The 17,878-nt window shown below is 28.7% G+C and overlaps 1 protein-coding gene and 1 long non-coding RNA gene across 11 annotated transcripts; both read right to left on the bottom strand.

Annotated features, from left to right (window-relative positions):
• Positions 1-7,677, bottom strand: LOC111040528. 9 transcript variants are annotated; one of them, XR_002605212.1, is made up of 7 exons: positions 7,018-7,676; positions 6,366-6,950; positions 4,672-6,295; positions 4,367-4,575; positions 3,917-4,039; positions 287-636; positions 1-159 (listed from the first exon to the last, which is right to left on the bottom strand). It is a non-coding gene; the product is annotated as an uncharacterized LOC111040528 (long non-coding RNA). The 9 variants fall into 9 exon arrangements; XR_002605213.1 differs by having other exon boundaries at positions 4,367-4,533; XR_002605214.1 differs by having other exon boundaries at positions 4,367-5,033; positions 5,479-6,295.
• A 1,436-nt stretch (positions 7,678-9,113) lies between these two features.
• LOC111040527 (ring canal kelch homolog) lies at positions 9,114-14,373 on the bottom strand. Of its 2 annotated transcripts, XM_022324462.1 has the most exons (11): positions 14,137-14,372; positions 13,425-13,570; positions 13,139-13,367; positions 12,890-13,065; positions 12,721-12,817; positions 11,971-12,127; positions 11,775-11,872; positions 11,415-11,714; positions 11,184-11,327; positions 10,142-10,391; positions 9,114-10,045 (listed from the first exon to the last, which is right to left on the bottom strand). In XM_022324462.1, exons 2-11 carry the CDS (start codon positions 13,532-13,534, stop codon positions 9,855-9,857), a joined length of 1,752 nt encoding a protein of 583 aa, XP_022180154.1. In that variant the 5' UTR covers positions 13,535-13,570; positions 14,137-14,372; the 3' UTR covers positions 9,114-9,854. The 2 variants fall into 2 exon arrangements, with proteins under 2 accessions (XP_022180154.1, XP_022180155.1); XM_022324463.1 differs by lacking the exon at positions 9,114-10,045 and having other exon boundaries at positions 10,275-10,398; positions 14,137-14,373.
• Positions 14,374-17,878: the final 3,505 nt, after the last annotated feature.

Below are 17,878 nucleotides of genomic sequence, written 5' to 3'. Positions count from 1 at the left end.
TATAAATATATTAAATATTTTAATAAGTTTAATAATAATAATATATGGAAAATAGTTTATAGTTATTTGCATGAAAAATACTCTCCAGCTCTGATCGATAGGTAGGCTCTCGTTGTTGCCCCTGATGAATTACATGTTGTCACCGGTCCAGTCGTACACCTGAAAGTCGGGACGGACTTGAATATTTATTATTGTACATTTAGATATAAAAATGTACATTTATGATGAAACCATTTTGGTTTTTTTACTGGAAATGAACACATACAACAAAATATTGAAGTCAAACCTGGAACGTCTTGAGTGGACGTCTAACGCCCCTGCCTCGTTTTTTTTACCCTCCTCTTCCTCGTTGGCCTCCATCGGCGTCTTCACGCACTGCCAAATCGTGTTGTCAATGTTTATTTATCTATTTATTAATCCACTAGCACCGCCGGAGTGTCTACATCCGCTGCATTTCTTCCGTTCTCGCTGTCTCGCTGTCTAGACAATTGTTAACGGCGGCACTGCCGCCCATCTATATTCTTTTCGATTTTGGGCACGGCTTTTGGAAACGATTTTTAGTGCCGGACCACTTTTATGATCGATTTTACGGTTCCCGAATCCATTTCAGATGACCGCAAAAATATTTTATACCTACTATAGACAAGATGTTTCAAAATGTAATTGTATTACTGTAAGTAGCAACAACATAAAAACATGTTCCGCAGAAAATCTGCTCAAAAATAAATGAAATACTTATGACGTGTTTTAATTCGTTTTAATATGTGAGACTTGAGTATTAATAATGTACTCGAGAAAGAAATTACCGTGAAAACTGCAGAATGCATGAATTTGAAATTCGAATACGCTTTCGAGCACGTTTTCATACAAGAGACCGGGAATTTATTGTTGAGGTTTTAAATATTCAATTTTGAATTAAAAGAATTAATTAAATTTTTATTTCAATTATAAGAATTAGAAAATTAGAAAGTAGGTTTTAAAAATAGTAATTTATTTGGATTTATTTCTATACAATTTGTTACTGTTTATTCATATAGTAATTTAATCAAAGAGAGTCAACATTTTTATTAAAGTTATTCCAATATGGTTTATTATTCATTAGATAATGTCCAGTAATGTTGAAATAAAACACAATAAGTAGTAATATTATGCTTCAGACTAATGGCGAATCCACCTTATTTAATTGGACTCAAATTAAATTAAATTAAATTAAATTGTTAATATTGTCTAAAATATGAATAATACAGTTTATAAGCTTTGATTACAGACATACAAATTTATTAAGAATACTTCTTTTAAAAAGTCGTTCTTGTACCTAAAAATGATGTTATGTGAGAAATTGATAATTTGAATTTAGATTATTACAAACCAGATTCGACATCGACATTTCTGTTGACGGAAAAATATAGGCACAGTTACATAATAATACAACGTATATTCGCTATCATCGTTTTTTTGCGAATTCAATGGCAGTCGGGTATATTAATGGATTTATAAAAAATGGTTTGTTCATATCTAACCTAATTATGCACTGTACTTACGTAGACGTTTAATAAAGTATATGTATTTTGAACGTCATATACGAAATAATGTTCAAACAATAAACATAATAAATTTATATAAATATATTCATAGACATTCTAATACGACAATTATATTGCAACAATAATTCTAGGTATATAATAACATATCAAAAACCGGTAGGTAGGTATTATATAGAATAATAAAACACGTCATAAAGCATGAAAAATCAAAATAATTGTTAAGTATACATATCAAAATACAAAATAATTAGATACGTTAAATATTTCAAAAACTATGATGGATAATATTTGAAAAAGCAAAACAATTTATAATTATTTGCATAAAAACTGCAAAAAATGAAATAAATTTATGATTTGAAAATAGATAAAAGTTACGAAAAAAATATATATGCAAAAATCAAAACAATGTATTGGCATAGGTTTTTCATGTGTAATAGTTAATATATTAGGGACTAAAAAAAATGTTCTGTTACCTAAAAATATTGATCATTTCGAGTTATTGATTGCAAGTTTAGATTTTAACATACTGTGAATCTGTTCCATATGATTATTGATTATTTGTTCTATGCAATTTGTCCATGGACAAAAAACTTCTGTTTCAATAACTTCTTAACCGATACTATCTATGATTGGATATAAAATTTGAATTTATCATTTATATATTCTTCTGATAGTTCATTTCAATTAATTGTATTAATATTTAATATTTTTTTTTTGTAATTTATTCTTCTATTCAATGTATTTATTTTTAAACATATTATATATCTAAATATCTTATTTTTGGTGCTAAGTTTATAATTCGTTCAAATGAAATACGTATTTCAATGAATTAACTAAGTTACTATACTTAATTAGAAAAACTCGCGTAATTGTCAATCATGTGGTCTATCGTATGAAGTAAAACAAGTTTGTTTTCCTTGATGGTTTGATCATTGTTAGTAGAATTTTAATAAAATATTTGTATTTTAAAGAGTTCCATATAATAAGCGTTTAATATATTTATTTCTTATTGTAAAAAAAAATTATCGTATAATATATTATATGAAAAGAATCGAGTATTTATGGTACCCTATCTAGTAGCCATACTATATATACTATAAAAACAAAATATAGATTGAAAAAAATGTATTATTTATTATTATTGCACTTCTTCTGATTAATTTTAGTAATAATAATAAACTAGATAAACTTCTCCTACATTGAAGATTTGAAAATAAAGTGATAATTTCTTCAAAATCTGCTATATAACATTACAGCAACAAATAATATGCATATACATGTTATTTCTGTACAAAATTGTCGTAAATAATGCCAACACAAAAAACTTTTTTAGTTTTTTTTTTTTTTAGTTCACTTTAAATTTTTTTTGTAATTATTAAAATATTTTCCGACCAATTGATGAACAGACGTACATTTTCGAGTTGTAATAATTGCTTTGAACAGGTTTTGAATTTGAAGCCCCAGGTAACAGGGTACACTTGACCCTCCCTAAATACGTTCCCGGTCGGTATAAATATTGCCGTTTTTCAGTACATTTTTGTATAGCTCTCTGTCCTTATCCAAGATCATAACAATAATTGTTTCCCAAAATACATTATTATTATTATTATTATTGTATGAGTCGGTATTCACATCTCAACGAGGCATATTTATCGGGATGACAAGTGCGTATGTTCGGCTACGTATTCATGCTATATAACATCAATACTTTCATTATTACTTAAATTGTCTCAACGAGGGTACTCTAAATATTTTGATGATAAGTGCGTATGTTCGTCTACGTGTTCCAGCTACAATAATAATATTGAATTACCTAGACAATGATAAACATAATAATAAAATAATAATAATATTTTTACTCCGAGACGTATACTTGTTTATAGGTAACACGGAAACCTGTATAGGCAATTTACCTACATTACTCTCATTATAATTTATAGTCCATTTTTCGGTACCTCACAATTGGCAATAATATGTTTTATTTTTGATGGCCAAAACTAAAACTTAATACAAAACTGTATTAAATTATATTATATTATTATTATTGAACCTCAATTGGCCGGACTATATTTTATTTTTCCCGTTGAATCTTATTATGCCCTCCATGAAAAATGCAAAAATATTAAATACATTTATAATTTGAAAACATAATTATAATTATAAATTAATTATAATGGGTACGAAAAAGCTTAAAAAAGTATAGTCAATGATCAGTTGGTTTAATTAATTTTAAGGGGTTTTAGTGCACATTAGAGTTCTGAACTTTATCATAGTAATAACTGCACAGTGAGGGTTTAAAAAACGATTGAAATAATATATAAACTACAATGATAAATCAATAGAACGATGGAGGGTAACTAAGTACGACTTACTTCTTTCAAGTGCCTAGATTTTGCAGCAGTGTGTGTTTGGCAAGTGTGCACCGATCTCAATATCTGAGTACTACTTCTCATTATCTGCGTCATGCTAATCTTCTCTAATAAATAGATTATATACTAAAATTATTAATAAAATATCGTAAATATATTAATATATTAATTTTAGTTTAATTATCTAATTTGTTCGTAAAAAACTGAACTTAAAATGTCCATAACAAAACAAATCTGTTTATGAGCTTTTTAGATTTTTTGGTAAAAGTATGAACTATTTATGAGCATCCTTGTTTAAAATTTTCGAGATTTTGAAAAAAGTTGTCAAAGTCTGTACTGATTAAAAAAAACCTAGTCTATTGATCCCCTAATATTTCTCAACTGCTATTATTTAGCACTATTATCGACCGTATATTTCATTATTATGTATCGGGTCGTTGACGTACTACTTACTTCTGACATGTTTTGAGGTGTGCTATTTTTTAGTATGGCCTCATCTTCATCAAGAGACCGCTTTCGTTTGTCGAGGGCGGCTCTTGGTGATCGTGACAATTTACTACTAGCATGTTCATCTCCGGTTGATCTGTTTCGTTTGTTGCCAGGTACGGCCGAGTGGTAGCCTTAAATAAGTTCAGATTGATTTTTATGAATAGTTTCTTCGACTTTCAAACATAATTTAAAAAAAATATATAAAACATAATCAAAGACCATTTACGTTACATAATATACTGTATATCGTAACTACAAGAAAAATGTACTTTTTCAATAAAAACATTTGATCCTGCTTCGTGGGCAGTGTTCTAGTTCCGTTTTCCGTTCTCTCCAATGTTTCCAGTTTCCGATTCGTTTCTCTTTTCCAATTTCTCAAGCCGGTCATTTTTTTCCATATTGTTCTCACGAGTTGGCATGAAATAAAAAGTCGCACAGGGGCAGTGCAGCGTACCGCAGTGAAGGCAAATACTGTGGGGGGTGCCAGGTGGACACAAACTGACCTCTGTGCCAAGTACTCCCCCTTCACGAGTTTTGGGGTTGAGGGTTTTTCCGGGTTGTCCTTCCCTTAGGGCATTTGCTCAAGCGGGAGCAGGCTGCCTCTGACCTTATCGGCTCTCTCTCTTATCACCTATTCAGAGAAAATGCCAGCTCAGAATTTTTTATCGTGGTTTTCCTTTCACTAGGGTTTTGCTGGCGCTAGTAAGCTACCTCCAACTCGCCGACCCCGGCCAGTTAAGGCAAGGGTGGCCCTTAAAACTCTTACTTCTAAATGTGTACAGTAGGATTTTTACGTTCATTACATTAATTATTCAATTATTTAAAATACTAAAAAATTAATTATTTAAATATTGTATGAGGCTTTTTTATGATTCCTAATTTGTCGTTTCTGTCGGTCTTGAGCATTTTTTTTTATAGGTTTGAATTTTCCATTCGGGAATTGTGTTGTAAATGGTACTATATTTGACTGTTATGATATTTGTAGGTATTCATAAATGTGACATCTGCCGTACGGAAATTGTACGTATATATCGTCGACTTCCATCTTTTTATTACTGCTGCTAGAAATGGTTTACCTCCAGTTTTTGCATTGACACCCTCTCCGGTAAACAATGGGGTGTTGATATGTTCTGGTTAGTTGTGGTTCTTCCAAAAGTCTTGCAGGCTATACATTATCTGGTTGGCTTTCTTTTGTACATAATGTTTGACATTGCTCCTCATCGTATGTGGGGGTAATACCTGCATACCATAATTTTTAAAAGAACATGAATGATAATCCAGTGGCAAACTGATATTTGATAGATATTTTTTTAATATTATAAAATACTATAAATTCATTTAATCATAAAAATAATATTTTAAAAATTTCAATAAAATACATTTTTGCTCTCTGGAAAATTACAAAAATAATATATATGATCTTTCCATGAAAGTTTTTAATCAAAAAGTAACTTTTTCTCTGACCTGGCGGCTTAGAACGACGGACTTAATAATAGTTCGGTCGTTATAGGTATCCGACTGTAAGTAAGGGAGCCTTTTTATTTGGCCCGGACACCAGAAAGGTGTCTAATATCTAATATTTAATATCTCCTGCCTCTCAATTCGAAACCCAGGTGTGTCAGACCTCATCATCGGGAGCGATGGAGGTGGCGGTGGTAACCCAAAACCTGTGGTTACAGATGGTGTTGGAGGTGGAGGTGGTGGCATAGGTACCGAGTGTACTGGTGTTGGCGTTGGCATCGGCGGATAGTGTTTACCAGTGTTGGTGGTGGCATCGATATAATTATAGTGGACCGATGGCGATGCTGGAGGTGCATTTGACGATTATGTGGCAATGCGTGGTCGGTTGGTCTTGATTCACTCTGATTAAGATCCGAGTCTTAGAACGGTTTCCTAAACGAATGTTAAATGAAAAAATAATGTTTAATACTATTATAGGTAGACTGATATATTATTATATTACTTGTCATGTCCTCCATTTCAGTTCTCAGTAAAGCAAGTGTACCTAATATGAATATATTTTACATTAAAAAATAATATGTACTCAATATAAACTCAAACTAAATCTTCTAAAGATTTTATTCTTTGCTCCATCATAATTTTATACCCATTTTCTTCGACTTAATGATCATCAGTGACAGCCGCTGATTCTGTCGTCTTGACAATTTTAATGTCTGTTGCAGTTGCCGAATCTGTCATCTCAACTTCGTGAATTTCACTTCTAGTATATGCATCATATAATGTCGGTTCTTCACCTTCTTGTAGGCTCGTCGCGGGGGTGAAAGTTCAACATAGTCTTCACAAACTGCTCTTTTGCGGGGTGGTAAACATGGACACATGGTGGACGTTCATTTGGAGTTGGAAATGTTGGGTAATCATATGTTTTATGGACATCATCAATATCGCCCAGTGTTTGACTTGACGGTTTAAAGGTATAATCGTCGATTGGATTGTACCACCTGTCTCGTTTAATAACATATTCATCGAAATCGCTCTAAAAGAACCTAAATTGTCTATCCCTTGATTGACCAGTGTTAGGGAACATTACCTTCAGGAATTATAATCCGATTATAATAAAAAATAATTAAGGTACGTCTTGATGAAACTACACTTACATTGATATGTGTCTGTGGCTCACGGATCCATGCTCCTACAATATCTAATATTTCTAGAGATTTCGGCGGAGATCTGAATAGCACATCAAATACTTCTCGGACTGTCTTAGCGAATCCGCCACGATGGCCACGGAGCGTTTGAGCATGCCACCAATAATCTTCTGCGGTGACTTCCGTCACAGCCTTCACGGTGTATCTTGAAATTAATTCTCTAATAATTAGTCCTACGAATTTTTTTTAATGCATTTCAGTGTACAAATTTATGTTGAGTGTTTTAAATATTAGAAATAAACAAATAGTGTTGTCATTGCAACGAATTTTTCGTAATTTCAAAAGGCAATGAATATATAAAAATATTAATAATCATAATGAACATAATCGAAATATTTTATTATCGGAAAATACTATTTATAAATACATATTATGTACATATTCAATAAGATAAGATAATTCTCAAGCCCGTTTGGATTACCGCGTCTTTCGGATTAGCCTGTGTTCGGATTATCGAGACCCTACTGGCCTACTGTATAACGTAAGGTCGAAATGTAAGGCGAAAGTTTGGCATTTACAATACATATGTATTATTATTTATTATTATTTGATATTACCTATTATTATTATTATTATTATTATTATTATTGAATTACTATCATGTTTAAACTTTTATATGGCATCTAAATTTTAATTGTTTTGTGTTAAATTATTGAAAAGGGCTTCGCCCGTTAATATATATAAATAAATAAATTATTATTTCATAATACATTATTATGTATATACCCCCCCCCCCCCCAAGGCAGTATAGGCTCGTGAGTTAATGTTTTGGGGAGACTTAAATTATATTATAACATACAGTTTTTTGTTCGTACGTTTAAGCATTAAAGCCACTGGTTAGTAAAAATTCTATGATTTGGTTTTTTTACATTTTTAAAATAATAACAAATACTTATAAAAATGTCAAAAATAATAAATATTAGATAGATAAACGTTAAAACGTGTAATAGTAGTTATTAAACAAGGAATGAACAGCGACTAAAATGTATAAAACTAATTAACCACGGTTCAGCGGCACGGCAATTAATGTCGTGAACCCAGTTTCAAAAGCGTCTATAATTCGCGGATTAGACTGTCGTAGAAATGACTAAAATTGTATTTCCATTGAGATAACTATTAATATGTTTTCGATTTTGTGACCTCCGATTTATAAAAATAAACAATGAAAACAATATAATATATTTTCAATTAAAATAAAAAAATATTTCTATACATTAGTATTATCAAGTTGATGGTTTTTTTTTTTAAGGGTAGACGCAGTCTCAAAGTCTCCCCTGATGAGCCGTCCCTGGCTGTGCTTAGAGAAACAGTTAATTAGCTTAATAAAATTATATTATTACAGTTATTACGTTTTTAAACACTATAAAATATGTTTCATCAATACGCTTACTATACTATGATAATATTGTAGTAAATAGTATACAATTATTACACTGAAAGTAGTATACCTAATATTATATCCAAATTATAAGATACCGTCAAAAATGCACTTGCGACAGTAACCTAGCTAATAAATAGCCTATACAGAGTTCCGTGTTATCATTATAATAAAAAAACTTGAACTAACTCAATATTATAAAGAGAAAAATAAATAAATAATAGTGCACATCTCATATTCTCCCAGATTCATTAACTAAGATTTTTTGGTTACGGTATTTCATAATGTTACAACCTGCAAAATAATCTGCAAATGTTTGTAGTTTTTTATAATTATTATAAAAATGTCAACTGAAGTAGAGGTATCTGTGATGTAAGTTGATGACAAGGTTATAAATTATATGCATTCACCAAGCAATCTATGTGGTACACAAACTTATCCGTCGTATGAAAACAAACGTGTCAAAGCTGTGGCTAGTTAACACTTAGACTGCCTGCAGGTCACTTAAAAATCAATCTTTTACGCCACCCGAACATCCAGCCTGAAATAATTGAACTCTACAATGGCAACCATCAATTTGAAACACAAAACATATTATATTCAAATAAAAAAATAATTCCAATTTAGCCATTTTTCTTGTACGTTTAGAACCAAATACAAATAATCATTTAATATGTATATAAATACTATTTAATTCATTTTCTTGATGATACTAGTTAGTAGTTTCTTCTAAATTATGAATTACAAAATCAGTCCATTACAACTAATAAGTAGTTGGTATACTCTTGATTATTACAAAAATTATATGGGTAGGTATAACAATGATTATCTACATTATCAATGACTTAATATTATTATACATGAATAAATGTAAACGTATTAATGTATGGTATCTTTAATTATACCTTTTGTCGATTAATATCAAAAATTTTCGGAATCGCAAGAACATTTTTTTTGAATATCTAAGCCCCTAATTTTTGGCATACACTCTACATCATAGAGCAAAGAATTCATTACTTATTTTAATAACATGGAAAATAACACATTGTTACATAAAAATCACTTTTAAAAAGTAATTTCGTGACAATTGCGTTAATTTAAATAAAATATACTGAAATTATTACAGCGTTACGGCAAAAAATAATTTTGTTACAGTAATTTTTAATTTGTGTGGCAAATCCTCCACATTTGCATTACATAATTACTAACCAACACTGTCAGACCTAAAAGCTATAGAAATTAAACATTTTTAAAACCAAAATTATCTGGAAATTTTTGTTATATTGGCGAATATGATATTAACATTTTTCAATTAAACAATAAATTATGTGAGTACTATCATACAATATGAGAAAATATTTAGGTATATTTTATACCTAAACTGTGTAAAAAGAAGAAATCATGATTTTTAACAAGTTTTAAAATGTCGTGGCCTATTAATGACTACTGCACCTCCTCCTGTAACTAGTTTAACATTGATTGATTCTGTGACTATGGTCCAAATTTTGGTCTCGGGGCAGTAACATTCTATAGAATCCAAAGCAGTAACTTGGTTATATCCACCGATGGCATACAATAAACCATCTAATGCAACTACCCCTGTGTTAAAATATTAAGATAAAAAAATAAAAATTTGCATATCTTAAAAAAAAAATGTTTCGTAAAATAATTATGAAGTATTCTACGATAAGTTACCTGGGTTTCTTCGAGGAAAATGCATGACTGCAATATTAAACCAACCTATACCTGGTCTGTATGCTTCGACGCTACTCAGAGATAAGTATCCACATGAGCCGCCAACAGCATATAGTATACCTTTTAAGACCCCTACACCAGCATTTCGGCGAGGTACATGCAATTTTTCGACAGGTGTCCATGTCTCAAGAATGGGATTATAACATTCAACAGTGTTTGAGGGCTGGCCTGATAACGTATCACCTCCAACCTACAAACTGAATTAATGAAAGTAGCTTAAAAATAAAAATCCCATGCCCTCAAAAAACATCCCCGGAATAAAATATTATTGCATAGCATTATCAATAAATGTGATTGAGTATCTATTTATGAAAAGTTGAATATGCAATATAATTATTTTTAAATACAACAATGTATGTATTATTAAATAGAATATCAAATTACACAATACATAAGTTCATTGATCAAGATTGATTTTTAATTTCTAATAATTTTTGAACTTATATATTATTTAATTTGATATTTTATTTAGTAATACATACATTGTTGTATTTTAAAATAATTATATTGTATATTCAACTTTTCGTTTGAAAGATTCACTATTTAAAGAAAATCAAAAATTAAACTATGTTTAATGTTGAAAATAAACATCATAATAAATCATATTACTTTTATATTATTTGTATTATCATTTTCAAACATTGAGATTATTAATAAGATTATTTTTTTTTATGAAATTATGTAAAAATCTGTAACAAAAATGAAATTGAGTTCTGAAAATCAAATTACTCCTGCATAGGTTTATTTGCTCGATGAAAATAAATAGGTTTCTTCTGAAATTAGTAAATTATTGAATAGATAGTTGGTATAATATAAACAAGTATTTGTATTAATTGTTTTAGCATTCATTTAATTGTTAAATAATCGATATATTTTATTTTGGGAATGCATTCCGTGATTCATTTTGAGGGGATTGTTTTATTCCAATTCCAATTATTATAACCAATTATTAGACAATTTAAAATAAAACACATTTATTTACCACGTATAAACGATTATTCAGTACTCCGATCCCAAAATCAACCCTGTAAGTAGACATACTAGGTATCATTTTCCATTTTTGAGTATTGCAGTCAAAAACTTCAGCAGTTTCTAAGTGTTGCAGCTTACCATTGGAGCCACCAATCTGAAATATAATGTATATTTACCTACTGTCCTACTGCATGACGGAAATAACGAATAAGGTAATACATTATAATTCAATATTACTTACGGCATATACGCAATTATTAATTACACCAACTCCAAAAGAACTCCGATCAGTTAACATGTCAACACTTGGTTTCCAACAAGGAGATTCTAAAGATAAATCTAGCAGGTCAACAGACCGAAAAGTTGATAAATCATCATCAAAACCACCCATAGCAAATACTAAATAATCATTCACTACAGCTACACCACATCCATTACGGCATGGAATCGTTTCATGTAAAATATGCCATCGGTTCATCTTTGGGTCATACCATACTGTGTTCCCATCTTCATAGGTATCTCCGCCAACAACTAGAATAACCTGTTATAACTAAATCGTTAAACATATTGGAAAGAGAAATAAATTATAACAGAGTAATACTTTATCTCCAAGTCTAGGTGTATTCCGGATGTTTTGTGGGATGAGCTCATCGGACTTGAGTAAATGAAAATGTAATGCTTCAATTATGTAATCTTTACCTTAAAATGATAAATATATAATAATATATAAATATATATTTTTAAAAAATATAAATCAGCTCACTATAATAGCATACCTATATAAAGAAGAAACTTACTTTCAAGACAACTCTTAATAAGAGGTTCCTCGGCTACTTTTTTTAATATGTAATTTTTTGATATTAATGATAAACGGACATGTTCCATTAATTGAGGCAAAATATATTTTCTAGAATCTAATTCATGTCTTACCCATCGAATAACACTTTCAAATACCTACAACAATAAATAGGCTAATAAATTAATTCGAGGGCATATATGTAACTATGTAAGTTTGTTAGGTACTTTGTTTTGTCTTCCCCAACACTAAAATATAATACTAGATAAGTAAGTGATTTTAATTGAGTTAGGATAACTGTTGATAGAAAACGTTTTGAAAAGTGTAAATGTTAATAGTTGTTTACATTTTTTTAAACTCAGTTAAGTTAAAAATTATATGGAGACTTACAATTAAATTATTAACTTGTGTTAAGTTATTTTATTTGTATTTAAATGTATAAATAGCCAGCTATATGGTTTAAAATACGAAAAAGTAAATGTTTGTGCAATTTGCATCAATGCATCATCAATAATAAATAATAATTGTATTATATTTATTATTTAATTTTTTTTAAATAACGTAATTTTAATTCGATTAAATGTAACTCGTTATTTGTTTGGTTTATATCAATAAAAATCAGTTAAGTTAATAAAAAATTAAATTCTAAAAGTTATAATAATCAACTAATTTTTAACTTTATTTAAACTTTTTAACTCGTTTATGCACAGGCTTACTAAAATATAACTATAAGCAATTTTAGTTTGCCTACTTTTTCTTCAGATGGAACTATAAGTTCATCGTTGGAGATCAACTTAACCACTTGATCGGATGATAAGGATAGGAATTCGTCACCACCAACAACTTCTCTATTAATAAAAATAAAGCAATAATAAATAAAATGTCCTTATAGGATCGTAAAAATAAATACTATTTCGTACAAAAAGTGTTTTCGAATATATAATTCTGAACTTGTTACCAATTTTGTACAGCTATGTAAATCAGCTATTGCATTTATACCAATACAATTTGTGGGGCAAATTTGAGACTGTAAAAAATCACAACATGCCTCTTTTACTTTTTGTAATTGCAAGTGATTTGCAGCTGTTAACAAAACCTTGAGAAATGAACATAAAACAATTTAAGTTTTTTTTGTTCTCTGTGATAAAATGAAACTTTATCTATATTACTTGGAAGTTTTTTTCAGTGACAATAATTTCTCCAGAGTAAATAAAATTCACTAAGAGCTTTAAGGCCGTTGAATCGAATTGTTTCATGACAACAATGTCATGATTTCTTTCTGCAAATTTTGTGAACATCGCATAGAAATATGGACTTGCCGATGCTAAAATTACTTTATGTGCGAATATTATTTGGTTATCATCTGTTTTAAGTATAATATCACAAAAAACCTCATGTCTAAAAACGAAAATTTGTCAATAATTTATCTAGCAGTTAAAATCACTTTCAACTTACTTTCGTAAGGACTGTAATGCATTAAATATCTCCTTATACGATGATTCCTTACATGCATAATTTGTTGGTTCAAATTTACTGGCTTCAGGTATTTGCTGTGTATTTTGCATTGTGTATATTACGTTCAGGATTTTGAGGTTTTAAGACTAAAAGGGTGCATTTTATAAATCCTTTATATTATGTATCGATAAAAATCGTTAATAATCTACAGAATCAATATTTTTAATAATCATACTCAACATTTTATTTAACTTAAAAAAAAGATTTTATTTTAAGTTCAGCAATATGACGAACAGGTCAATATGATTGTTCTTTCTCAGTTATTTTCGTTGTTTTTTTTATTCCACTACCGGACACGCAATTTACAATTTTGCAAATAAATATACCAAATTATAAATTATGTTTTAATTTTAATAACAATCAAAAAAATATTAAACAATTATTGTTCAATATTATAAAAATTGAAAAATTAATAGATACATTGAAATTAAAATCGAAAATTTCAATCCTTATATTAAAATACTCATTTTTATAATCACATTGATATATTTACAAAAATAATAATGAATCAAAAAATGGATGGATTCTAAAATATAAATAACTTTTATACATCGTCACTAAAATGATATACATTTTTTTGTTGGTTTATTCAATATATTTTTTAGTAAAATATTGTCGAATTTAATATACATAGATAGTAATACTTCCTTACCTTAATAGTAATTAACTTAAAACCAGTAATGGTTAAAGTAACAGTAACAATTAAGTAATAATTAAAATAAGTAGTTAGTTGAGACTAATCTGACTGTTACAGTCCCCTGCAGTACAACTTTATATTGACAAAATATAAAAATAATGATTTTATTCAATATAATTTAACACATAGGTAACTGTAGTAACAAATTACCATTTTAAGATTATTCCACCCACACTAAAAACTAAGAGTTTTCGGGCATGAAAAGATAAGCAATACTGTTTGTTTGTTTAAGAATTTGCACTTAAATGATATGACATAAATAACCTGTATTATATATCCATAAACATACATACACAATAAGATTACATGAATATATAGAATATAGAGGGTGATTCAAAACTTCACGAGTTTTTCTCCGTTTTTCAATTAAAAATTTATTTATTTAAATTCCAACTTTCGGAATTTTTAAATATATTTGAGGACCATATTTTCAAATTCTTGAGATTTAATGTTCTATTAAAGGATTTTCCTGTGATGTGTACACGCATGTTTTTCAAATAAGAAATCTTCCCTTTTTACTGTATTTTTTAAGGGGATATTTTTTTTAAAAATTTGGAGTACCTAATTTAAAAATTAAACTAGTAGTTTTTCAGTTATCAAAATGTCTATCCAAAGAATAATAGGCAGTCCTTTAAAATGGTTTTACAAAAATATTAAATAAATCTAATATTAGATACGATATAGCCATATAAGTTTGTTAGTGTTGTACATGATACATAAAAAACCTTACAATTGTGTTAAGATCTCAAACAATCCAATTTAAAATACACTTTAATCGATAAAACATACCAAAAAATAACGATTTTAGTAATATAATAATCGATCAAGTGTAGAATATTTTAAATTAGAGTTATTAATACAATTTGTGGTATTTATTCAACTTATACGACAGTAAATTTATAAGAAAAAATAAAAATAAAAATCTATGTGGGCAATATATTTTAAAAGTCGGACATCATTAAAATTATTGAAAAAAATGCTTAATAAAATATAAAAAAAAATACCAAGTAACTATTAAAAAATGCAAAGTTACTCAATTATTGAACTCAATAGCTCTTAATTCAAACAGTTTGTTGAAGAAATTTGTCTTAAAGTAGGAAAGCTAAAAACAATACATTGATTATCTGGTTGTGTATCATCCTATAGCTACCGGCAACATCGTGACTGCAATAATATGCGAACTAATGGTTTTGCCACTCTACAGCAATATTTGAACAAGATTATTTTATTTTAATTATTCAAATTAAGCCCTCTTGAACGTGTATCAATCGACACATATTTGAGGTAACGGAAGTCATTACAATACAGTAAATAATATTATAAAATCACAAGCACACTCATAATAATAGAAATTACACATAATCAGATTAATAAATCAGGCAGGATCTGTATTGGCAAACGACGGCATTAGACGTCGTGACTTTGTGAGCTTGTGACCGTTTGACAATTATCAAATAATCTTAGCCACTTTGGGCAAGATTGCTGACCACGAGAGCAGAAGTCTGGAGCGTCGTGGATTTTTGTTCTCATAATATAGGTATCTCGGGACAGAACGAGGAAACAAACAACGATAGCAGTAATAATAATAAATAGAAAACTGCTGACATCATTTTTAGGTAGATAAAAACGAATGTATTAGTTTGGTGCCGACCACTGTAGATAATAGTTAATGATTAGTCAATACCTAATTGTCTACCTTAGTTGTTAGCGTACAGTTAGAAATGGGATGTGGATAAATACAGATAGTAGTACCTATAGGTAGACGGTAGACGGTAGACAGATCTATACAGCCCTTTTTTTTTGTGTGCAATGATAAATCATTGAACTTCGAACTCAAATTTAAAACACATCCACATTACAGTGCCTTGCGCAATGGCTGCAGGCTAGACTCGACACATAATATTTTACACTAATATGTAATACAGCAGAGTCAGAGTGGTTAAACCTATACTTTTCCCTCTTCATATACTATTTTATAGGAAATTTATTTGTGAATGATTGGTATAATTGTATTTATGAGTAAAAGAGCTTTACCACTTTGACATTGATACTCAAGATTTATCAAGAACAAACATTTTGGAAAAATGTTTAAAAAAATTGTATTGTTGAATCCTATACATTTTTACGAGTTATAGAAATTCAAATTTTTCAATATTAGCCACTTAAACATAATATGTATTATATGTATGTAATTTTTTTTATAATAAATTTTAAGGTATGCTATAAGCGATTAATAATTGATGATTATGCAACAACTCATTAAATACTATAACATTTTAGAAATTTAGTTGATAGTTCATTAAAAAGGGATTATCAAGTAGATATACAAACATTTTGTCTTATTTAATATGAAATAAAAAAAATTATTTAATTGTTCACAGTTAAAAAAAGAGTTATTTTTCGCTAGATTTTCATTGAGCTGAGTAGATTTCAAAGAAACTGGAGAACAAATTTTGTTGTTTGGGTTCTTCTTAAATTCATATTGACCAGGAAAGTACAGTGAAGATTTTCAGAACTTTATTTGTAATTGTCAATTCACTATAAAGCTTAACACTTGAAAAATATCATACAACACATTTCTTAAATATTGATTGATAGCTCATATAGAAGTAACTTTATTGGAGAATACAAATCTATCGATAAAAATTAAAATTAATGTTATTTTATTTAATCATTTAACATTGCATTAAGTGTTAATGTTTACTAAATTCTGTACTCTCTGAAATTGGTTTGTGCTAATTTTTGTACAATTCGGTAAAGGTAAATTATTACAGTTAAATATTTTGGTTGAACTAATTTTTACTTATTGTAACTAGATGGTATTAATTGGGTACCACTAAAGTGCGTGTGGTCTACCGTTACTTTTCTAATATATTATGTAATGTATCATGTAATCTACCTGATACAAATTTAACCTTTTTCTTATATGTGAGATATCTAATTATTCTACTATAATCTAATATCCTCTCAATAAATTAATTTGCAATTAATAATTTCCCCTAAAGAAAACATTTCTGTTAATCATATTGTAATAAAATACGCATATATAGCATAAAGTTAATACATTTCTGAAAATTAAAAATGAAGAAAGTTTACACGCCGATTTCTGACTTAGCATGCGTTTTTTAACCATATTTTAGACGTACATTGTTCATGGCAAATCGTCTATAAACCGTCTATGAAATAACTGCTATGTGATTTTTTTGTTTAAAACGTTTCTTATGTTTCCAGAAATCTACACTTTATTTTACATAGGAAGTTCATTCCAATCAACGACCAATTATTTAAAAATATTTAAAATCGTCACGATACGATGTTTTATGATTATCTTGTTTTGGAGCTTATGTATTTGAGCATAATTATACATTTTTATTTTTATTGTAATACTTATACTTATAATTATAATAATAATAATATTTCATCTTCTTTATACATGTAAAGGAACTACTTTAACAATAATCAACGCAGAGCCGAACCTATTTGAGTTATCGAATTGAAGTTTTGAAGATGGATTAATATTATAATGTCAGGTTCCACTAAGAAAGGATTTTACAAAATGTTGATTTCAAAGCGGTGAAATCGGCAAAAATAAATTGTTTATGGCACGTGCATTTAACAAACACTACAATCTAACTTGTTCATAAATGCAATAGATAAAATATAAAATACAATTTACATCAAATTTTGAATAATTTTA

This window comes from Myzus persicae, unplaced genomic scaffold (genome assembly GCF_001856785.1).
Source record: "Myzus persicae strain clone G006 unplaced genomic scaffold, MPER_G0061.0, whole genome shotgun sequence".
NCBI classification, from domain to species: domain Eukaryota; kingdom Metazoa; phylum Arthropoda; class Insecta; order Hemiptera; family Aphididae; genus Myzus; species Myzus persicae.
The sequence above is the reverse complement of the archived record's forward strand: the minus strand, read 5'-3'. Positions and strand labels throughout refer to the sequence as shown.